Below are 24,617 nucleotides of genomic sequence, written 5' to 3'. Positions count from 1 at the left end.
ATGCATTTGGACGGCAGAGACTATGGGGAGAAACTGGGAGGAATGGGAAGGAGAAAGCTTAATCCGACTATGATGTATGAAAAACAATCTCTTATATAAAAGATAAAAAGAGAGGATGAGAGGATAGGGCCGTGCTCAGAGTGGTGGGAAGCAGAAGACAGAGTTAGCTGTACCTGCCTTCCACCCCTAACAGGTCGCAGTGTATTTCACAAGGTTTTCTTGTTAGACTCTTCCACCCAATGGCAAGTTGGCTTCAGATAAACTTAAAACCACAATAATTTCCCAGCAACATGTTTCAGATAACTGCACAACAGGTTTCTGTGTACGGTTACTAGCCTCTAAAGGTCAAGGGTGAATTTTCAATTTGGGGTATTGCCAAGTGGAAAAGCATTTGTTTGCCTAACAATGACATGCCCTTGGGTTTCAACTAGAAGCAGTTAGAAGGAAGCAAGGGAGGGAGGAAAGAGAAAGGAGGAAGAAAAGAAAGGAGGAAAAAGGAGGGGAAAGGTGTAGAAAAAGAGCCAAGGCACTAGGGATAAATACTGGTGCATGAACTGACTCTTTGGAGCCTATTCCCTACGGAGGAATACCTGATCAGCCTAGATACCGTGGGGAGGGCCTTGGTCCTGCCTTAAGTGATGACAGACTTGTTTCACTCCAGTGGGAGATTTCATTTTCTCTGAGGAGTGTATGGGTGATGAGGTGGGGAGAAGTGGAGGGAGAGAGAGTGGGAGGAGAGAAGGGAGAGAGAACTGGGTTGATATGTAAAATAAGACTGTTAAAATAAATCAATGCACAAAACATTCACAGTGTGAATTACTTAACCTTAACTACAGGTTAGCTCAGAGCTCCAGCAGTCACTACCGTCAATGTGACTTAGAACACACAGGTCAAATCCCTTGTACCAAGCATTCAACAGTTTCCTTAAAAGTTAGTCATATAACTTAGATTCCCATAAAAATCACTCAAGGATGTTAATCACTAACATAGAAAACCACACATATATCAGAGGCCAGTGTTTGCAGCTAAGCCAAGACTGAAGGCTGGATCGGCATGTATTCATTGCTAATAGCTATCTGTAGTGTTTAATGCAACCATTTCTGCCTCGCAGTCCAATTACTGTTTTGCTCTTTTTCTTCTTTTAATACTTTTTGAGTCCCCCTATATTCTTGTGTATTGTAAAGTGTCTATCTAAACGATCAGTATCTCTTTAGATTAATAGATTCAACTGTGTTTCCCTTTCTCCGTATTAACTAATCCTTTGGCATCCTTCCTCCTATTTTCTCAGATTTAAACTCCGCAAAAAGGAAATGCCTCCATTTTTGCTGATCACTACTTATTCCTTACACCAGAACTCAAGGTGGCCTGAGTTTATGGGCTGAATAAATCACTGAACTGCACAGGTTCTGAGTCATGGTGTCTTCCATCATCTACTCTTAGATATTTTGATGCATCTTCCAAACGGTTTTCTTTCTCCCTTTTCCTTTTTTTTAAGATTTATTTATTATGTAAAGTGTTCTGCCTGCATGCATGACTGCCCATCAGAAAAGGGCACCAGATCTCATTATAGATGGTTGTGTGCAACCATGTGGGTGCTAGGAATTGAAGCCAGTGCCTCTGGAAGAACGGTCAGTGCTAATAACTTCTCAATCATTTCTCCATCCCCCCAAACTGTTTCCAAATAGATCTATATTTCTGAAACTCAAAATCAAACATCCACTGCCCGGGTCTAAGGACAGCATATCATAAACAGAGAGTCTTTAGTACATTAACATGGCATGGTCATGCCAGTCTTAAAATCTCAAGAAGTCTACAGTTCAAATTTTAGTTTCCTTTCTTTGTCTTGTCCAAAGAGAGAATTTTTGTCCAAAAATCTTGTCCAAATGGAGAATTTCCATTCTCCATTCAAGCATAGGTACTTAAGCTAAAAAAATTATTTTCTAGTTTTCCATGTTTTCTTATATTTTCCCGTTTCAAATTTACATGAAGTTTTACCTATTGATTTAGTTGAGTAAGCCTGGTGTGTTGAATATTTTCAAATTCCAGATGCTCTATTCATACCTCTGTTTTCACTATGCCTGAAATACATCTGATATTGAACATACCAATCACCTGTTTCCATCCTTGCTTTTGAGGATTTTCTGTCCAAGGGCCAACTATTCGCTATGTACATTACTATGACTTTCTAGGTCTTTCTGTGGATGTGTCAAAAGAAGTGTCAGTATGTTTTACCTAAAGTTACACAATACATTTAAAACTGGAGAAACTGAAAATCATCAATAATTCCTTAGATTTTTCTTTGCATGAACACAGCAAATAAGGACAGCTACAAAAATAACCCCAAGAATCATAGATTACACCCTTGTAGAAAATGAGACTTTTTAAAAATATTATTCAAATATCTAACACACACTCAAATTGTCCACACTTTCCCAGTTATGATTCACTAAAGCATTTGATGTGATCACAGAAGGAAAACATCCAAGTTCTAATACATGTGTAAGAATGGGTATGTGTCTAGCCCTCTATAGAAATGAGATTGATCATGAAGAAACATCATGTTTGCTTGTCCCTTAACACCTACTATTTAAGAGCAGCCCACACAGTGACATTGTCTTTCTCTTCAGCCACTTTTCCTCACATAGCTGTCGGTTCGTTTCCATGAGACACGTCAAGCATCACAGTTTGTGTCTGTACCCTGGAATGTTAAGGGAGAGGCAGGGCCCTCCCGGGTCTACGTAAAAAGGAAGACAGCGGCACAGCACGACAACAAGCCTACCTGTCTGCATCAGAGGCTGTGCATTTCCTAGTCTGTTTTGGGATGCTAGATCTTTCAGACTTTCTGGAGTGCCTGTGGGAATGAAATGTTAAAGAAATACAAAATAGATGATGAATAGAGCTACAGTCACATCCAACAATGAAAAAGAAAAACAAGGCATGAACAATGACAACTTAGCTTACCTAACTGGTTCTGTCAGTCAACACTTTCACAATTTAAAAAAAAATTAACAAATAAATCAAATATTGAAAATCAGAAAGGATGCTGGGTGGAAGACACAGTGGCAGATAGGAGACAGGAGAAGCTGACACCACATTAGTTTAAATGAGTACATCTACAGCAATGATCTGGTGTAGACCCTTACTCAGCGACATTACTTCCGCCAATGAATAAAACAAAACGTGATGGAATCTATGATGGTAAGTGCTACAGTGGTAATGATTTGGTGCTGAAACACCACACGGGGGCTAAGTGACCATTTATTTTGAAACTCTGTGCTCTAGAGAAATTTTGTTTTCCACCACCAAAGTATAAAAAGAAAAACATGAAAGATGTTGACAGTAGTGAAAACATTTAATCCAATCATGAGAATTGCTTTTCAATCAATAATGAAAATGCCTAGGTAAAGTAGGGAGAGATATAAATGCTAGCTACACCTTGTATAACAGAATAAAACCTCCAATTTTACTTTCAGAAACCACACGTAACACTTAACATCTGGAAATTAAGATATCGTTTTCTCTTAAAAGCAATGTTCATAGAGAAAGTGAGAGTGAAAGATATTCCTTAATGTAACTGACATATACTTATTTAGCCTAAATGCCTGAACTATTATGTGAACAAAATCACTAAAATGTGTGGGCATTCATGATGTATATCTGTATATAAAACTTATGATAGCTTTGTATTTAAGGTGTAAACATGACGAAATATGTGTATAAATGTTAGGCACATATACCTAAATGGCTATTACAATTGAGTAAGTCAAACATGATTTCACATAGTTACTCATAGCACTACATATTTTACACAAATAATATAAAGCATCATGGCATACAAACACATACATTTCAAAAATTGTAAGAATATGTACTTTTGTGTTATCACTGAATCTTCTATAATTTACGCCTATTGCATTATCAAAGTCCTACCTTCAGAAACTGTTGAGGGATGTATTTGTTCTTACTTAGAATTTCAGGCGTCTTAATTAAGTGCTCCCTGGACAGTAGAAACCCACAGGAAAGCCCCAGGTATTCTCTCTCAAATGGACACACTTCCTTACTCATTTCTCCACCCTCTTCCACCTCTACTGCTGTATTCATACATTTTTACTTCTCTAACACAGGTGTGTGTTCTTCAGCTGGAGGAACATGCAGCACATGCCTGAATCTAGGGGAGGCAGAGGTCATGTTGACTAGGCACTAGTGCTTGTTTCTGAAATAAAGGACATGCCCGAGGCCACAACACAGATTGAAGTGAAGGGTAAGGAAGGGAGAAGTGAGTAAATCAGGTTGAAGGGCATGAGATCAAAATAAATGTAATGCGTGATTTATGGAGAGTTTGTGTGTGGTCCCAGCAGTGATCAGGACAAAGAATCCTTTTCTGATCTTCAGAGGAGAGAAGAATGAGATCTGTTGTTGAAAAATAAAAAGCTATAAGCATCTATTAGAAGTTGCCCAATTTCCTTGTCCTTCACAAAATATATTAAGTTTTTTTAGCCTTAAATGAGATTATACTTTATCTCTGAATTTCTCCAATTTTTCTTCCCCTTCTCATGTCCTAAAACTTAGTGAGGTCATGCAGCAGAATGGTTCCCAAGGTGATGCCAGCTACATTGGCAATATTAAGGATATATGGTTTTTACGAAGACTTCAGCATTTATTTCACCTTTATTTCGTCATTTACTCTGACCAATCAAAAAGGGGAGGCATGATGTGGGAGTGATTTCTTTCTAATCTGTTGCTTTCATTGGTTAATTAATAAAGAAACTGGTTAGGCCCATTTGATAGGCCAACCCTTAGGTGGGTGGAGTAAACGGAACAGAATGCTGGGAGAAAGAAGCTGAGTCAGGCAGTCACCATGATTCTCCCACCCGACAAGATCTTCCCTGGTAAGCCACCTCGTGGGCTACACAGATTATTAGAAATGGGTTAGATCAATATGTAAGTGCTAGCCAATAAGAGGCTGGAACTAATGGGCCAAGCAGTGTTTAAAAGAATACAGTTTCTGTGTAATTATTTCGGGCATAAGCTAGCCATGCGCGAGCCGGGGCGGCCAGAAGGCAGCCCCACCACACATAGTACAACAGAGGCACAGCTCTTTTATCCTTGACTGAGGCTTTGGGATGTTAGCTCCTTTGCTTTTGAAAGTCATCACTGGAAGCCAGGAGGCAAGCAGACAGTCCATGACCGCAGTGTAGCAGTCTCTGCCATGACTTAACCGTAACAGAGGAGCCCACAGTGTGAATTGTAGTGTCAGACAAAATTTCAACTCAGCTGTTCTGGCTAACGAAGTAAATTGGGTCAAGGTACTTGACCCCCGTGTGTCTCATTTCCTTCTGCATGCAAAGTTACACTTAATAATACTACTACCCCCAAGCACACGGATTCTAAATACATTAATTATTACTTAGCATTTGGATTATGTATTGGTAGTTTTGGAGTATTCCACAGAATCTGGATTTGTGGTTGCTTAAGCACTTCTGAGAGCAAGAAAATGTTGACTGCTAAACGTAGAGTATTAAATGGTAATAACATTTATTTGGCCCCAAATACACCTACTCTATTGGTATATAATTCAGAGTCAATGTATATTCATAGCTATGGATACATTGTATATTTAATCACACCCATCATTGATATAAACAGAGGGTTAAGATAGGCACAGTAGAAATGTTATTCATATTGTATACAATCAAAATTACTGCTAAGACGGTCAGAAAACAGGTCACAGGGGCATGAAAGACTTCATACTGTACATCAACCACCTGAAGGTTTTACTGTCACTATCTTCGGTCTAGATGGGTTTTGACTGTAATGATACTCTTTCAAAATGTCTTTCCTATTTGTTAAATGTTTTGTTTGAAAACTGTTGCTACAATGACTAAATTTTTAATAATTAATTGCAGCAATAAATATTCGGCCAGAATCTGAGGGTTAACTATAGGGTTTAGGGAGAAGGGGGAAGTATGATCAATATTATTAGTTATACACTGATAAATCAAGAGGTAGGCTATATTTTAACAAGAGTGAAAAAATGATAATATACTTTATATATCTGAAATCTAGAGACAAGAAAATCTTCTCTGCTGAGATAATGATGTATTATTAACCTTGATTTAAGCATTCAATAATGGATAGATGCAAGCAGAATATTGCATGGTACCCAAACTATATATACAATGTTTATGCCTTTATATAGTAGTTAAGATTATAGAATGTTATTTGTATATTTAGTGTAATTTGACAGTCCACATTTACACTGAGCAAAAAAAAAAGTAATTCTGAAAATATAATCAGCTTACATCAAATACACATGTAACAATTCAAATGCACTGTTTTCTGGGCTTCAATAAAAACAGAAAATTCCACAAATAAAGCATGATTTCTGCCTTATTAATACTTTGTGCATAAGTAATCATCAGTTATTTTATGTTAGTAGCCTATGTTTTACCACAATGTTACCAGGGACTCAGGCTCACTCTTAGAGTTTAACAGAACATGAGAATTCAGCTACTCCATTTACAACTAGCCAAATATGCAAATGAAAAAAAAGCTAGAAAATGTCATATGACTTAGCCCGTGTACCACACGGCTTAATGAGCTAGCACAACAACCACGCTTTCATGATTTCAGCTTTACAAAAAGACCTAGTCATCTTTATCACTATTACGTTGTTCATCTTTTCATGGATCAAAATTAAAAATAGTTAAAACTTGAATTTTTCCTGTATTTCAAGATTAATACTTAACTTGGCCTCATGATTGCTCATAAATATAAAATCCTGTAACCACATGGTAGCGATCAAGTTATTTAAAAGCCGAAAAAACACATCCAAATATAAAGTACGTGATTATTTTATGGTTGAATTGAAGCAAAAGCTTTAACTAGAAGACCGGATCTATCTCTAATCAAACTTGCAATTTTGAAATTCCATTGAAATATTATTCTTATTTATAATACTTTTAGCATTCTCGTTTTTAGTGTATAATTGAAACAGGAAATAATTAACATTTATTTGGGGAATACTCCATTTTTATTTTTAAATTATAATTAATTCAATTTCATGATGTTATGAATAAGAAAATATTTTCTGAAGACATCACCAAATTATTATATGTGTGTGTAATAAAAATAATAAAATGATACACATAGTATACAAAAGAATTGCCAAACATTTTATATTATTTAATAATATTTGTTAGAAATTTGACATAATATAGCATGTTTTGGTTTGGGATAATATGTAACATAAATCTACCAGTGGCTGTTTTCATTATATAGAATAGTGGCATAAGAATGAATCTCTGTGTGTTCAGGGTGCTTATGTTGTATATAGCTTTTGATGACTTATGCTATTTGAAAGTGGAATGCCTACCTTTACCATGTTACTTTTTCATCAATTTGGGAAGAAATTATAAATTCAAGCAAGATTAGTGATAAACATATACATGCATGAGACTAAGATATGTTCACATTCTTGTATGGCCCTGATTTCATGTGGGGAATATAGCCACTGCATACACTAAGGTTTCAGTGTCTGGCACATCTTATTCCCTTGTTTATACACACAGCAAAGTAAGTAGAGACTAAACAACAGCACACTTCATTGGTGAGTAGTTGTATACTAGCTGCCTTTGCACGGCAGCTGATGTGTGTTGTGTGAATAAAACAGCAGGATTTTTGCTGACTCCATCAAATATCCATAGTCAATAGAGAAAGTTCATTTTAAGTCCAAATGAATCACTTGATACGATCGGTGAGGTCATTTTGCAGAGAAGTAAAAATTGTTGGGGAGGAAGAGAAAGAAAATATGGTTATTTGTAAAACAGGTGAGAGCTGCTGCAGCTGAAAAACTCAACTGACACCACTGGACTAAATTTCAAGAAAATAGTGATTTTTGTCAAATATTTTCAGTTCTTTCAAAGAGTCAGTATAAGTTCTGGTACATTCAAAGTACCAGATATACCAATGTGAAACCATTCCAATACAAATCTTGGAACTACTAACTTAATAAAACCTCTAGGAAATCTTTACAATTTTAAAGCCAGAAATGTTCCCTAAGGGTCAAAACTAGTTTTTTTTTTATTATTTTCATTTTAAGTATCTTTACAAGATCCAGAATTATTTTTAGACCATGTTCAATCCGAGTGTATGGTATCACCTGAAAAGTCATGAAGCATGCCTCTTGTTGACACTACATTATGTAGACATTGTTCATTTACAAGCTACTTGCATGTATGTTCACACATATTTATGCCCATATTTGTGCTGTGGGGAGAAAAAAGAGCAAAGAAGTGTTCTTTCACCCTGATAAAACATCTAGTCCCAACTGTATACATCACTATTGAATTAAGAGTACTTTTGGCTACCAATGTAAAAGGTAAACTAATGCCTATGTCCAATAATTCATTTTACTTAAATTGAATGTTATACTCATTTTATTTGGACATTTGTAGAATACTCTAAATGATTAAGTAACACTCATGTGAGGTGGTTTGTGCTTATTAAGCTTCGTCAAGAGGTTGTCACAAATGCGTACAAATCTGTCATTAGTTAACAGTATTTACTCTCTCGTTTTCATGGATTTATATTATCTTTTGTAGCTGAATTAAGTTTACTCTAAAATATTTTCATTTCCATAGCAATGAATAATAATTGTATTATTTTAAATCCATTTATTATAGTTATATAGAGGGACTATTTGTGAATATATCATTACAGAGAAGCAAAAGCCAAGCTCAAATTTTGTAAAGTTCATTCCCAAACATCTATCTTGCACCTACATATACAGAAATTGGGTAGTCATATCACAGATTCATATGTTGTTAATTGGAAGTCATGAGATTTTGTTTATGCTAAGATCTGAGCTGTTACTTTATGTATTTGGCTTAATAAATGTCACTTATTAAGTGTACTTAATAAAAGTACACTTATACTCATTATAATCGGAGTAAGCATCCGTCATTGCTTTAGACTAAATCACTGTTTTTTTTTTTGCATACATTCAAAGACTTTTGTTCTAAGTTGAAATTGTCAAATACTTCATGGCCATTGCTTTCGCTGTCATAATCACTGACCTGACTTCATCCATCAGAACACAGTGTGGGTAGAGAATTTATTGAATTTACTTTTTATTATTTTAAATGACCTTGCTTACATGTAGACTGAAAGTTTTATTAATTCTAGATCCATAGATTCAATTCTTGAAATCTAAAAGTAGCACAGGGATTAGTTTTAAGTTCTAAATATGTAAATCCAAACCATAGTAAGATCTCCTGAGTAAATTGGGAGCATGGGGAACTTCAGGGAGGGTTGGAAGTGAGGGGATAGGCAAGTAAGGGAGCAGAGAAAAATGTAGAGCTCAATTAAAATCAATGAAACAAAGAGGTAGATGTTTTAGAATAACTTTAGAACTTTTATAATGCCAGTTTATGTTATTTCTCATCATTGTTTAATGATGCAAATTAATTTGCAAAATTTAGATATTCTTTATACCAAATTGTGAAGACATATACAGAATACAAATTGTGCACATATACAGAAAATAAACATTACCACTATGATAAGGCTACAATTACTGGGACATACATATATAATTAATGCAAAAAGGTGTATTCGTAAAACTATTTCTGCTACTTGGCTGCATTTCTGAATGCTTCTGTCTAATTAATACTACGTATGTGTCTGCTGAATTTCAACTGAAATGTCTCACACATCCCAACACTTCTGTGACCATTTGTAGGAAAACTCTGAAAGATGGAAATAATAGGCATGCATATTTTTTAGACATCAGGAAACATGAGCATGTCAAACTGAGAACAGTGACGATGGGAGGAACCTACTGTGATACTTTTACAGATCAGCATGGAGTGGATTCGATGCAGAGAGGCTTTGTTTTGAAAATGTTTCCAGCTGACTGACCCTAGCTAGCTCTTGAGAATAATTCAAATACAATACAAAAAGTACAAGAACCAGATGTCCTTCTTTGCACCATGCTTGAAATACACCCCAAATCTTACAATTTCTTCTCATCAAGTATACATGGTAATAAAGCAAACTAGCTGAGATTAAAGGCAATGTGACCACGAGTATGTTCTGTGGCATAGTTTTAATATATTCGGATGCACGCAAAATTCCTTACATATCCCTTTGTAGACCTAAATGATCCATAAATGGTTCTAAAAATTAAAAATCCTAAAATGAAGACATATCAAAACAGATCTCTCTTCACTGGACCCTGATGGTATTTCAAATACCATATTCTATGCCTTCCTTGTTCCCATCAATATTGGGAGGCCCTCTCTCAGACCTGTGTGCAGTCACTGGAGGAATCGCATATCTGACTCTGGCTCTTCAATGAAGTAATGACATTGCCAACATCCCGCCCCTTTTCCTTCCTTCTGTAGCTTCTGAGTCTCTAATGCCACTTGTTTGTGAGGATGTGACTAGTACCTGTCATTCTCCGGAGATGCATGCTGGATTTGAATCCTGGGGCTAGGAGGTCGCCTCCTATCTAGGGAGGGGGACCATCTACCCCTGCTTGCCCAGTAAACAAGACAGGAAAAAACAGGACATTTAGTAACTCTTAAAATAAAATAATATACGGAACAACAGGACTGGAATAATGCCATCAGAAGTCAAAATGTTCCTTATTTGTTCGGTAATTTAATATTATATAAACTTAGGTAAGTTAAAATAATATGAAAATGTGAAATCTGAAACTTTACAAGTGGGTTGACAAAATATTTTGGAAACTTTGGAACATATTCATTAGGTGTTTCATTTTCAGAAATGTGTCTATGTATCTATATATCTATACAAATATAAGCATGAATGTGGTGAAATTTGAAAAGATGAATATTTAAGGACTTCAGTTTTGTCTAAGTTGAATGTGTCACGTACGGTAACTGACATCAGCCCTTGAAATAGTGACAAGATGAAGTATGCAAATTTAATTCAAAGGTACAAGTTACGTGTAAGATAAAATATAAATCCTACTTAGTGTAAAAACTATGAGATAAAAAAATTCATAAGAGAGCTACTGATAGTGTCTTCAACAAGCTTCTTGTAGAAAACTACAGAATCAATTACCAACAAATTTAAGTGAAAAATAAAGATAAAAAGAAATGGGACATTAAAAGTTCTGCTAATCTGTATTTACAAGTGTGTCTTACATTTCATTGAATACTTCCTTTTCATTTCAGCATTTATAATAGCATTTTCATGAGCGATTACTTGAACAAAAGCTTCTTTACTGTTAAATCATTCAAGATTCAGATTATATATATCCACAATCATTTAAAAAATCTAGTTGAATGGTTAAAGGAAATAAAGCAACTGAACAGGTCAGGCTTAGACATTTCATATACTAAGTCTGATATCAATATTATAGCAGAATGTGTCTCTGGATATTGACTTTCTCATATGCATTAAGGGACTAACTTGAAAGATTTTATAACTATAGAAAGGAAATCAATGTAGCAGATGAATTAGAAAAAAAGTCTTCATTCCTGCTGCCTAACTTACATTTATTGATTTATTTGACAATTTGAATACAAGAAGCAAATCTATCAGTGTGTGACTGGGACATCTGAGGTTCACAGACACTGATGACTGCTAGCCCCACAGGCAGCTTTATTTCATTAGACTTGGAAAAACATAGCATTATTCAACTGTTCTTTGCAGACATAAAAAAACAGGTTATTAACTGAAGAAAAATCGATGTGCCATTTACTCTACCGTTTGGAGAATGATTATTATATTTATAATACTTTGAGCCAATTTTAATTACTTAATCAATTGGTAATTCAAAAAAGTGGTCAATTTATTCTGATTTATTTGGTAAACCTGTTTCACAATTTAAAATTTTTGTCAATTCCAGAAAAAACCTCCAGGCTGTTTATTTTGGGTGGGAGGTGAGGTCTGATCTCTGCTTGACAAATCCTTTGATATTTTATTTCACACTGAAATCACTGGAAACTGGGATTGGGTTGATATAAAATGTTAAGTGAGTTGCACAAACTCTCTTTGCTTTGTATGCTGAGGAAATTGTCTGTCTGCATTCAGCGTATGTAACTTTCAAAGCAAGTGGAAATTCAGGACATCCCTTGTTGCTTGGAATTTCCAAGTAATGGAAATTTACCCTTTCAGAGGTATAAGGATTACTTTTATAGATACCAAGTATGCCAAGCAGAGTGCTGGCATGTAGTTATTTATTTATTTTTGCTTCCTTGTTTTAAGGGAAATGTTTGAAAGTTAGTACACTTCTATAAGAAAGAAGTCATAGCATATGTTACTGAGGTATTCAGTAACCACAGTGTGGAGTGGCATCACTTTCTCTAGGTACGAAGAAAGTTGGATTGTCATACCCAACTTACAGTCCCTATAAAAACCTTTAGATTACATATAAAAGAGACAACACATTAAATCACATATATTTACTGACTGATAAACTCTAATGCTACTGAAGATTTTGAAAGTGAAGATTCCTAGTTTCTAATACTGTAAAATGGTCTTCAGAAGATTTAATATGGAATTAATCAGCAGAATCAGATCCTGGACCTTGTGGCCACATGCATTCATGTTCCATTTGCGGCTCTTCTCCAGTTATTTTATATTTACAGTTTCTTCAACTGTAAAATGAGCCTATAACTATTCCTTTATTCGGAGTATGCACCTCAAGGAGTATATAAATGCATGTGAAGAAGTTCTTGTTCTGCAAACCCTGGCACTCAGTGAGGCAGCAAAAAATTACAGTTTATATTCTAGCACAATGCCACCTAGAATAAGAGTTCAAAGGCAAGAGGGGTCAAGGTATTGCAGTACCTACTGTGTGTAGGCACGGTCTCAGCAAGACCAGCCTGTGTGTTTTTAAATATCTTCTTTTCAACTTAGTAGCTTTGTTTCATAGATCAACTAAAGTCAACTATTTTAAGAAACATGAACACTATCTATACCTAGAGTATATCTACATATCCAAATTTGTATTCAAGCATCTGGTGACGATTGGAAACATAAAAAAGTTAACAACTTCTTCTGATGCCGTAATTTTAAGTTGACAGGATTATGAGTGACCCTGCTTCTGAAGGCGGAATTCCAGTCCCTATGTTTATTTACACATAAAAGTAAAAGGAAAAAAAAATGAAGAAAAATAAAATAACCATGACACATGCCGTGAAAAGCTGTGATGGAGAAAGCTGTACATTTAGAACGAGCAATTGTGAATGCAACTTTCAAGAGGCAACTTCAAACGAGACAGCATGACACGTCCTTCTTAGTTCTCAGAGTCCTTCTGCATATGCTGATAGGTATAATTATCACAAACGTCCTTCCCCAGCTACCGTTGCTGAATATGGAAAAAAGCAGGATCAATTCAGATCCACATTTTAACCCCCAAATACATACTATTTTTTGATGTAACATATTTAAAAGTTTTAAATAGACTAGCCCATTTTTGTCTTTTGTAATTTTTCAGGAAAACAATTAAGATCTATTTCTGCATGCTTTTCCTATTCTCATGTTTTAAGAAACAAATCTCAACTTCTAGTTTCATGTCACAAGCTACTAAGTCTGGAAAATTTTAGATTTCAAATATCAAATTGAAGTAAATATGCCTCTTCTTGGTTTCATTTTTTTTGGATAGCCTATTTAAATTAACTTCATATTTTGGAAATTACAGTATCTTTTACAAAGTACTCTAAACTCACCAAATTAAGAGCATTTATGTGTTGAACAAATATTTTATATAACTATTGTGGATACAAAAAGTCAGGATTCCTATTTTCTAATAGTCTATAACAGCTTCAGAAGACATAACATGGAATTAATAAGCAGTAGGAGATCTTAAACTTTGTGGTCAAGTACACTTTCCAGGTATGGCTTCTTCTCCAGTTATATCTTTATAGATCTAGGAGTCAGGAAGTACAAAAGGTTCTGGGCTTAATGATTAGATTACAAACAATGAGTACCTTACATAAGTAGTGACTGATGCATATATAAGAGAACTTCATAACGAGATATAAAGAAATTGGACTTAATAGACTTCTACAAGAATAAAATTATTGTTAAGGTATTTTTCTCTCGCAGTAGTATAAGGAATAATTGTGTGTAACTTACTGTATAATTAGCACACATACTTGTATGCATACAATTTTCCATGAATGCATATTTTTAAGCAGAACATTACAAAATATCTTAATTATCTATAAATTATCTATAAAAAGGATACAGAGATGTATATTATTCATACCATAAATAACACACATGAAAACCATTTCTGAGATATTAAAATAAAAACCAAAGCCAAGTGAATTAATTGATTAATCAAATGTGTTTTCATTGTAATTTTTTATTATTCATAACCTTCTATACTGACTTTTCTAATCTTGATTTAAACTAAATTTCATTTTTAAATTAATACATATATTTTCAATACTAAATACGTTTTCTGATGATTTATAAGAGTCATGTCAATTTATAGTGCTTGACATTTTGGTAATAATTTCCTTTCCCTTGGATTTCATTCAAGTAACTCCTACCTTCCAAGTTATAGGATCAGCTACCAGCAACTTAGTCATTTTTGAATGCTTCTTTTCTAACCAGGCTGGCTGCTAACAGCAAACATGCCCGCAAACAGACCTTCATAGCTGCCATTAGTTATAAGACCTCATCTTCTAAGGGAAGCATCCCATGATTCTATGAGTTGGTGAATTTCCGACTTCTCTACCAGCTAACGACCCTATGGCAACAGACTGCAAACTTCCTCATTGTATTTATGGTAATAGTTTAGATCACACCCATTCCTACCTCCTTGGTTCTAATTCTCAACTGGACCCACATTTAGGGATGAAAGAATAGAGAGTGTTAAGACTCAAATTACACACAAATTGAAGAGAATAATACTATTACCAGATATAAAAAATACAAACATCATGTGCTCTCTGACCCAAGCCTTATAACATCACAGAAGCAGAGTTTCTAGATAAAGATAGCAGTGGATTAATTAAAATAGAAATACAGGATTAGAGTTTGTTGTGGTTTTTTTGTTGTTGTTGTTGTTGTTGTGTTTATTTTTTTTATTTCTTCCTTTTTTTCTCCCTCCCCTTATTTCTTTTGAGATTGTGTCTTACTAAGTAGGCATGGCTGGCCTGGCACTCACTTTGTAGAATAGTTGGGCCTAAAATTCACAAAGATTTACCTGCCTCCACCTTCCAAGTGCTGTAATTATTGCATAAATCAATATATCTGGACAGATTTAGTTTTCCAAGAAAAATACATGTGGACCCAGAAAATGGTAAACAGCTATGACCAGAAACAAAAATTAATTAGTGTGTGGGAGGGGGAGAAGTAACAGAAGAAGACTTAGAAAAAAAATTTAAGTCTTTTTTATTTAAAAGTTTTTTTTTTCAATTTACATACCAACCATAGTAGTCTTAGAAAAACTTATAAAGAATGAAATAATTGTTAAAGTGACAACAAAAGCAAAAGTTTATTTCAATCTGAATGGGAGAGTTGAGAGATAAAACATTACAATACACATTACGATTAAGCCAGACTAGAGAGTTAATGGGGCTGGGAAGGATTGGGAGCAAAACTAGAGAGGCATTCAGTTAGGGAAAGAGTATACACCGGTGAAATCAGTGTCATCTCCTGGCTCTCTGAATTAAGGGCTGGAGAAATGCTTACAAATTAAGAAGTTAGTTATAAGCCCTTGTTTACTACTCTTTTTGTTCGTTTGTTTGTGGTCTTTAACTAGCTGTGAAGCCTAGGTTGGCTTCAAATTCATCCCCCACCAGCTCCATCCAATCAAGTTAAGGAATGACAAGCCTGAACCACTTCACCGAGCTGTGTCATCACATGCATCAAATGGGAAGAACACACAGAACTCAACGATGAAATAATGAAGGTTAGCTAAACATTTTGATATACCGAGTCTCCAGACATCATTTAAAAGTTTGAGTTCATTTCTTAGGAAAGAAAGCATGTCTTGTCAAACCACACGGCAGCCTGTCTTTAAAAGCAGCAGAGTGGTATCTTTGAAATAAATATAATTCAAGGGAAAGTATGAGTAGAAAAAGGGGAAGAGACATGGTGGGAATTTTCCATCAATCAATATAGAAGGCATAGAAGCTTCCAGAAGGGTCTGTGTCTTCCAGCCATTTATGAGGAACTGTTTAGGGAGCACAGGTTCAACTGACTGGATAACACAAGGAGGATGAGTTTTAAGAGCCAGGGCAATAGCATAGTCCATGCAAGGCCTCTGACACAGCGATTACCAGGGGGAGGCTTTAAAAATGCAGGTAGCAAGTAGAAAACACTTTCACAAGCTTGAAGTAAGGTAGTGATTATGAAGTCAGGTCATAGGTAATCCTCATCCTCTAGAAAAAGTAAGCACCCTTCCATCTCTCCCAGCACCAGTGTCTATGAGTATATAAGACCCTTGTTTAAATCTGGTAAAGAAAAAGTTAAGATCCATCAGGGTAACTTCCTCCTAATCAGGGAAACAAGAAAACTGGCTTTTATCTGACAAGGTGCAAGGGAGAAGCTTCTAGCCAGGCAGGACTCTCTTCCCGAACAGCACTCCTATATGCAGGACTCTTGGGACTCAAAATACCCATGGCTTGGGCTGAAATACCAAGAGAGAAAGAGAGAGAGAGAGAGAGAGAGAGAGAGAGAGAGAGAGAGAGACACTGATTTTCCTTTAAAAGCCTAGTAAATTCTGCTGTTAGACAATGGGTTTGTTTGACAATTGCACCCTCATGTTAATTAATATCAATCATAGTTTGTTTTAAAATTAGGGAGGGTGCTTAAAGAAATGGTAGTTATTATAATAAACTGCAAAATGAGTCCGAATATTAACTTGTAAACTCTAAAACTGTATATGAAAAGACTATGGAAAAAATAGTACTATCTTGAGAAAATGAAATTAAAGTTTAAAAATGTGTTTGGCATATATATGTGGGTGCATGTTGGAAATTAATATAATAAGCCTTTTAATCAACAAAGGGGAGGAAGAATCCAAAGGCTTCTAAGGTTCCCTTGCTCTATATTTCAAACAACTTTCGAGGCATCCTATAAAGTGAACAATTACCATTTTTCACACGGGTGTGCCCGCTTCAGAATGGTCCATGGATGTATATACAAGGGTCCTGTCTTTACAACAACTTTCACCTACAGCCTTTCACATGTATGCTTTCCTTGACAAATGACAACAACAAGTCTTACTTATTCTCTTAGCAGCCAAGTGACCTCATTAAATTGAGAAGCAGTGCTGAGCTACCCTCTCTAGATGGTTTAATGGAAATTTACTTCTTACTCAACATACAGGAGTATAGGTTTTTAATCTTCTATTTGTTTGTCTTATACTAAAGAGGGGTACGGTACTTGGATTTCACAACAACCCGTCTAATAATTATGATTAGCCTTCTTGTATATAGACTGACCCACTTTAATGGTGTTATTTGAGAGATTTAAATTAAAATCAATGGAAACACAGATTTGTGAACTCTTTGGCTTCAGTGTCTCAAGGGCACATATGTGAGACTTAAGCTGTACAACAAAGCAGCCAGAAGAATCTGACAAGTCCAAATTATGGTGTGCTCTAAATGAAATATTCATGACTTACCATACAAAGAAGAATACACACTGTCTCCCTCAACCCTCACAGCTATTACCGACATGCTATAATGCTATTTAATGCTAGGCTAGGCTTTATTTTGACATTTTTTAGTATGGCTACAAAGATTTTAAAAGTGCACACACATGACTTCAACTGTCTTTTTATCAGCAAGCATTCATCTATATATTAAAAATGACAGAGGACTGTTACAGTCTGAAAATTTCACTAACCTGGTAATTCTACACCTGTTTTAATATTTATCATAAATAAAAAACAAATAATATGAAACATATTAGAATTACCTGATGGTATCATTGTAATTATTTTGGGGATAGGATAATACAAAACAAAATAAAAAGTAAGACTAACCACGGTTTTTGAACAGTCTACAGCAATTTCCACTAACTGTAAGCCAAGTACACCTTTTTCTTCCCAACTTGTTTTTGGTCATGGTGTTTTGTGACAGCAATAGAAACCATAATTATGTGATTTCATTTTTCCTGTTTTAAATTTTATACCTAATAATGCAAAAAAGGTTTGTAGCATAATCTTTTGAAGATCTACTGTTTAATCCCAAGAAATAAACATCTCATAGACTATAAAGATTAGTAATAAAAAAAGTTTAAACAAAGTATGACCAGGGCTACATTAGTCCAACCAAATGCTTCTCATCAGAGATTGCAGAAGTCACTTATAAATTCCCTGTGAATGGCATCTAACTTAACAAGGACAGTGACTATAACCAAGACCATCAGTTACAACTAAGTTTGCAGGAATATAAAGTTTCCTAATAAGGAAACAATTGTTTCACTCACTTACATTTAGAAGACACTATGATACACTATTACTGACTGCATCTAGATCAAAATTAGTACTTGTTCATCATCATACAAAAGCTTTAACAAAAATGATCTATGAGAATACATGTTAAATGTATTATATTTACTTTTGAAAGATTTCAGGAAATCTAAAATTTTTTTACAAAATAAAATTTAACATAATTTATCTAAAAAGTAGGTTAATTAAAAAGGGCTAAAGATAAGGGTTTTTTTGTGTTTTTTTTTTTGTTTTTGTTTTTGTTTTTTTTTGATTTTTCTAGACAGGGTTTCTCCGTAGCTTTTTTGGTTCCTGTCCTGGAACTAGCTCTTCTAGACCAGGCTGACCTCAAACTCCCAGAGATCCGCCTGCCTCTGTCTCCCGAGTGCTGGGATTAAAGGCGTGCGCCACCACTGCCTGGCTAAGGGCTTTTTTTTTTTTAATGTTTTTCAAGACAGGGTTTCTCTGTAGCTTTGGACCCTGTCCTGGAACTAGCTCTTGTAGACCAGGCTGACTTCGAATTCACAGAGATCCTCCTGCATCTGCTTCCCAAGTGCTGGGAATAAATGAGTGTGCCACCACCGCCCAGTAAGATAAGGTTTATATCAAAAGAATTTTTATTTTGACTTTATGAAAAATTATTATGAGATCTATAAATATTATTTATCGCCACTCCTAATGGGGAAACAATATTCAACCCTTCCAATAACTCACTATCCTATGGCTTTATCAGCATACTGAAGGCTCCTTGAATCACAGAAACACGAAACTGAACAGAAACAAAAGAGAAGCAGCAGCCAGAAGCATTTACAAGTTACATCAAACCATTTGCAACAACATTCATAGAAATATGCATATGTGTGTTTCGCACATGTCCACATACACATATCCCTACACAGATGCGTACTGAGGGAGGAAAATGAAGACAGCAAGAGAGTTGGCATGAGTGGATAAGTCTAGGAGACTCACATGAAACAAAACAGAGTGGTTTAAAAAAAAAGTCACTGTACAAATGATAAGAAATTCAGAAAGTCTTTATTTTATACCTTTCTCGTTCTGGTGAATGCAAACTAGTGTCTGGTCTCAAGCAGTTGGTACTAGCACTCTTAGCCCTGCCAAGGGAGGGCTGCAGCTCGCTAGTGCCAGGGCATTACATCCAGGGGGAGAAGAGAAAGACAAAGGAAAGAAAGGAAGACCACGTTAGAGAGGAAAGCATAAAATAATGTTCTCATTACACAGAATGTCGAATCACTGCGATTCAGTTCATAAGGGTGTGAGAGAGCCACGGGATGACAGTGTAAACTTTTGTTTAGAAAGTAAACAAATATTATGCTTAAATTGCGTTGCATAATTTAAAAAAATAGAAAAGAATCTCAGACTGAAATATGACACTAAATCACACCTACTTATGAAAAAAAAACAAATTGGATACAGGAAGCATTTAAAACAAAATGCCTAAAACTGTATTACCAAGGACAGATGCCACACCAAAACAAAATGAAGGACATCATAGGAGAAATAACTGTACAGCTGTGCTAGTTTGGTTCACAGCACTAGACAAGGGGAGTGAGAGTCAGTCTTCACTCCCTGATGCTCTGACCTAACAGACATCAGTAAACGTCAGCACTCTCAATTTACAGCAATCAGGCTGAAGGGGAATGTCCTGTCTAGTCACTGATCTGGTCCACGTGTGTGCAGGCAGCGCTGTACTTCACAAATCAAAGTCACACAAATAAAAGGAAACGAAATTAATCGCCACAATTGCAACCAACAAGGAAATGGTAAGTAAGCAGAATTCTGCCTTCTGAATTGTGTTTCGCTTAGATAGTTGTTTTAGAATATATGTTTATAATTAAATCAGGATTAGATAGTCTTAATGAAAGACAGCTTCCTGGACAATTAACTCAAAGCCTAAGGTAAATGACACATGAGGACGTCACTTTTCCGTTTTCGTTGGCTGGGGTTGGGGGTTAGTTCAAGCAGAGCACCTTGCACTGCCTCTTACCTGCTGATACAACGACAGTTGTTCTGTAACCAAGGCATCTTGGGTGGTAAAGATTTAGAGTGCCTAACAACATGTCTGGAACATGGCAACACAAACATGCAGGAAAACAAACAAAAAAAAATATGAAATAAATTTAACTACGGCATTAGGGAAGTAGGAGGCCTGACAAAAGCTGGGTCAAAGGGGTTCTGCTAGTTTTCATAGAGAAGTCACAATAGTTATTTCAAGGAAAAATCAGAATTAATAAAATATAAAGTGACATGTTATTTCATGTTACTTTAAGTTATAATTTAATCATCTTATTTGGGAAAATATCTGATAGATTCTATGAACTACAAACCAATGCTAAAGCCTTTCTAATCCCTGGTCAAATATATACTGCCTATGTAAAGCAGAAGAGCTTAGTGTTGAAACTACAAACGCACTAATAGATGTCATTCCGGAGTTAAAATAAGACTAAAGGAAACCGACCGAAAAGCAAAGCTTTAACCAGGAAACACTGATGCAGGGAATTAATGCTAATTAATTCACTATTTGGTATTAAGTGGCAGAAACAAGGTCCAAATTTGCCCAAGTTTGTACAAAACCTTTCAGGTAGCTGCACTATCCTATAAGGGGCAAGGTGAATCCAGTTAATTAATAGTTTTTTATTGATAATCTAGTAATGTTAACTATAAAACTGCACCATCCATTTTAGTTAATACTAAAGCATGACAAATGGAGGGAAGATGTATTTACTAAAGTCCCTAAATTCTAACAGTCTCCCGGTATAACCATGATGGCACTAATGGGCATATCAGAGGAAATTTTTTGAAGCCTCTATTTAAGGACGTCTTAAGAGTATTTTTTACAGTCATACTAGGGAAAGCAATATTGAAATGTTCAACCTCCTTAAAACTCTATTCTTGCCATCTCCTGCCGTGGGAAAGACACTTTAATGACAGTTTTCTATAAAAATTTTCAAAGGACTTGCTTATTTATTTTTACGAACTTGGTAATAGAGATCTACATGAAGTCAGAAGCCAAAAGGAAAATGACATAAAATTTGATGTATAAACATCTTGACTTTGCAACCTACTGATTGAAATCTAGACAACGCAGGTCAAGACTTTAAGTTGATTTCTACATAAACCAAATGGAAGAAATATCATCAGTGAGGCAGGGTGCTGTACGAAATAAATGGATAACATTTATAAAGTATCTAGGACATGCTAAGGCAGGTACAGCATTTCAGGCACACTATGCCACCAGAGGACTTTTACGTTAACAATGTGATTTATGATAGTTCGTTACAAATTGATTAATATGAGATAGGTTTTTAAATATGTTTTCGAAAATATGAACAATGATTTTAATTTGCAGTTTTCAGTCTCATCTTAGCTGACACACTATTGTTAGTACAAATACTTCAGAGAATTGTTAGATTCTCTGAAATAAGATTACAGTAAATTTAGTATTTTGAAAGTGTTATTTAACAATTTGGCCATAGAAGGATATTCTTAATAAATTTCTAAAATTTATATGAAATAAAATTATATGGTATATCCATTCAAAAATGAGCTTATGTTTGTATATATCTTTATATAAATATATAAAATAATTTTTAAATGCATGAGTACAAAAAGAGGAGATAATTAAATACACATGCATGTACATATATTTGAACTCACATTTTCTCTGACTTTAGAAATTTAGTAATAAGTATTAAGAGGTAGAAGGAAGGGAAATTTTTTGAAAACTCTAGAATAAAACAATACAGCTGCAATAAAAAATGCAGTCAGCAGTTTTACCATTATAAAAATAAGAGGCAGAGAAGTCGCTGTAACTGCTTCTTCTCATCTCTACATTTGGAAAAAAATGCTAGCATTTCTACATCTGTGGAGGTATCAGTCAATGCCTTGATCAGTCTCAGATTGACATTTATTAAATTTTCATATATATCTATGAAGATGACTGACTACCTATATGAAGATATCTAAAACCATTAGTTGATCCTATCCGTCAAACATTAAAGATACATGGAATAATTTGGAATAATTTGTGAAACGTTTGTATTAAAAATGAGATTATATTAAATGATGCAACTAGAGGCATGGCATTTTTAAAAGCCCTGATACTTCACCTTGATAAGTACAAGATAAAAAATGAAGAGAAACCATTTTATTTAGACTGGTGTACATCCAGGCACAAATTAGATCCATAAACAGAAAAATATGTATGAATCTTTTCTCCTTTCTTAGGAAAGGAAATAGACAGCAATAGAAGAAAATGTACAGAACTTGTAAATAATTCATTGCTATTTAGAAACATTTGCTGGGAGCCTGAGGAGTTTAGTGTAATAAATGATTTGAGGTAATTAAAAACCTTCATGATTTTCTACTTTAACCTCAGTTGATACATAGAATTAACAATTTCCTCACTTATCCTGTGGCCCTACAAAATAAACTGAATAATGATTAGCAGCTGGATAATTTTAGATGAGTACTTTTCAAACAATTCTTGCTAGCCCAGTCACGATCACATTTTCAATCAGAACCATGTGTCCTGAAGGAATACAATGAATCCTAAAATTCTCTCTGTATCGCAGGTGAGGCCTTTGTACTCTTTCCTGTGGGTTTTTCACACTTGGGAGAATCTGTGCTCTTTTCACTCATCTGCTTCTCAACATTCAGTTGACTACAAACTGACAGCAATGATTAGCTAGCTAGACTCTACTAGTAATCGCTAAAGAGTTATTTTTATCAGATTTGAAATTCAAGATACAAGCCTAACATTTTGCATCATGCTTTAAGCAAAGGAGTATACCGTCCTCTCTCTCCTCTAAGTAACTTTAAGAGGTATTACATGTACGTATGCATGTCCTCATGAGGAAATTTCTGAACTAGTAGGGACAGGGGCATTAAGGAACCTGAAGCCAAGCCATTAAAAACGAACTGAAAACATTTAAATAAAAACAGAAAGAAAAAGAGAACATAAAAGATAGCAAGTTCCAAAAGGAAGCGTTTGAAAGGCTAAAGCAACAAAACCACAATCATGAACACAGTAAACCTGCCACGCACGGGAGAACAGAGCTTTTGTGACTAGACAGGTCTTTAAGTCCGCGTGTGAAGAGGCGGAGCTCACAATGGGCATTTGCAATCAAAATTGGAGAAACTGGTTCCTCGTTTTTTTATGGGTGTGAAAATATTTCCAAAGAGGCTCACCAGTCTTGATTTTTTTTTCTTAATATACTCATGTCGAAGTGGTCTGTTTTGATTAAAATGTTTTTGAAATCTTTGCCTAACCTCCATATGAAATAATGTTGCTTTTGAATGGTTGGGGAATTCTACGGTGTAGGAATAATACTGCCAAGGGAGAGACGGATTAGCAGAATGGGAAGCGAATCATCACACACAGTCAGCATCACCAAATCCTTGTATTTACCTGGTCGTGTGAAGGCATTCTGCACTTCGTCCTCGTTTTGCTCTGGGCAGCATGAGAAGCTCACTGCACAGACAGGATGGGTGGTGGGTGAGACAGATAAATCATGAGGCATTAAATGACATGGGTTGTGCCAATGGTATGCCAATGAAAACATGAAAAGGGGGAAAAACCAGATCATCTGCACTAGCGTACTTGCTTGAGAGGTTAAACAAAAAAATAAACATGACAGCGTTAAAAAATTCAAACAATAGAGTAACAAACATTATGGTTGACGTCCTAATGGCTGCTGACTGACTACTTAGTGGTTCAAAACAATTTTATGAAACAATAAAAAGGTTAGAAAAACAGCCTTTTCCCAAAAAAGTATAGGAACACATTTCCCAATACAGTTATTTCAGTAACTAAAATGCATAAGTTTGACCTTTCAGATATTAATGGAAAATAATTGGTTTTATTTCTTTTTTAGAAACTTAGCAACATGATCATTTCCTAGTCATTAGTAGCCACTCAGAATGTGTATCATATTATGTTTTTTTTCTTAACTAGGGTTTTTATTCTATAATCAAATTGTTTTAAATACGTCGCTTTCCTTAGCCATGTAGCCCATTGCTGATTGTAGTCCCACTACTATTCACCGGGACCCAGAATAGAGTTGGCTATGCAGGACCCACTCACTCACTCAACTGAGCAGTAAGAAATACTATTCCTTAGAGCAATTCTGTCCCCCAGTCTCCAATGTGATTCACACTTGAAGGT

The 24,617-nt window shown here is 35.3% G+C and overlaps 1 protein-coding gene across 41 annotated transcripts in view; it reads right to left on the bottom strand.

Moving 5' to 3' along the window:
• Rims1 (regulating synaptic membrane exocytosis 1) overlaps positions 1-24,617 on the bottom strand; it is a 468,858-nt gene that overhangs the window by 111,835 nt on the left and 332,406 nt on the right. For 14 of the 41 annotated variants that reach the window (XM_041655608.1, XM_041655624.1, XM_041655649.1 and 11 more), the window contains 4 exons: positions 23,862-23,924; positions 19,480-19,569; positions 10,453-10,536; positions 2,780-2,851 (listed from right to left, as the gene is read on the bottom strand). The exons of 6 other annotated variants lie outside the window; for them this stretch is intronic. In XM_041655608.1, the coding sequence (XP_041511542.1) occupies positions 2,780-2,851; positions 10,453-10,536; positions 19,480-19,569; positions 23,862-23,924 (309 nt within the window). The remainder of the gene's footprint in view (positions 1-2,779; positions 2,852-10,452; positions 10,537-19,479; positions 19,570-23,861; positions 23,925-24,617) is intronic. 21 more of the 41 variants (XM_041655611.1, XM_041655619.1, XM_041655626.1 and 18 more) reach the window with 4 other exon arrangements.

Source organism: Microtus oregoni, unplaced genomic scaffold, assembly GCF_018167655.1.
Source record: "Microtus oregoni isolate MIOR12 unplaced genomic scaffold, Mior012 000007F_ref0000211, whole genome shotgun sequence".
NCBI lineage: Eukaryota > Metazoa > Chordata > Mammalia > Rodentia > Cricetidae > Microtus > Microtus oregoni.
This window is presented reverse-complemented; position numbering and strand designations above follow the sequence as displayed.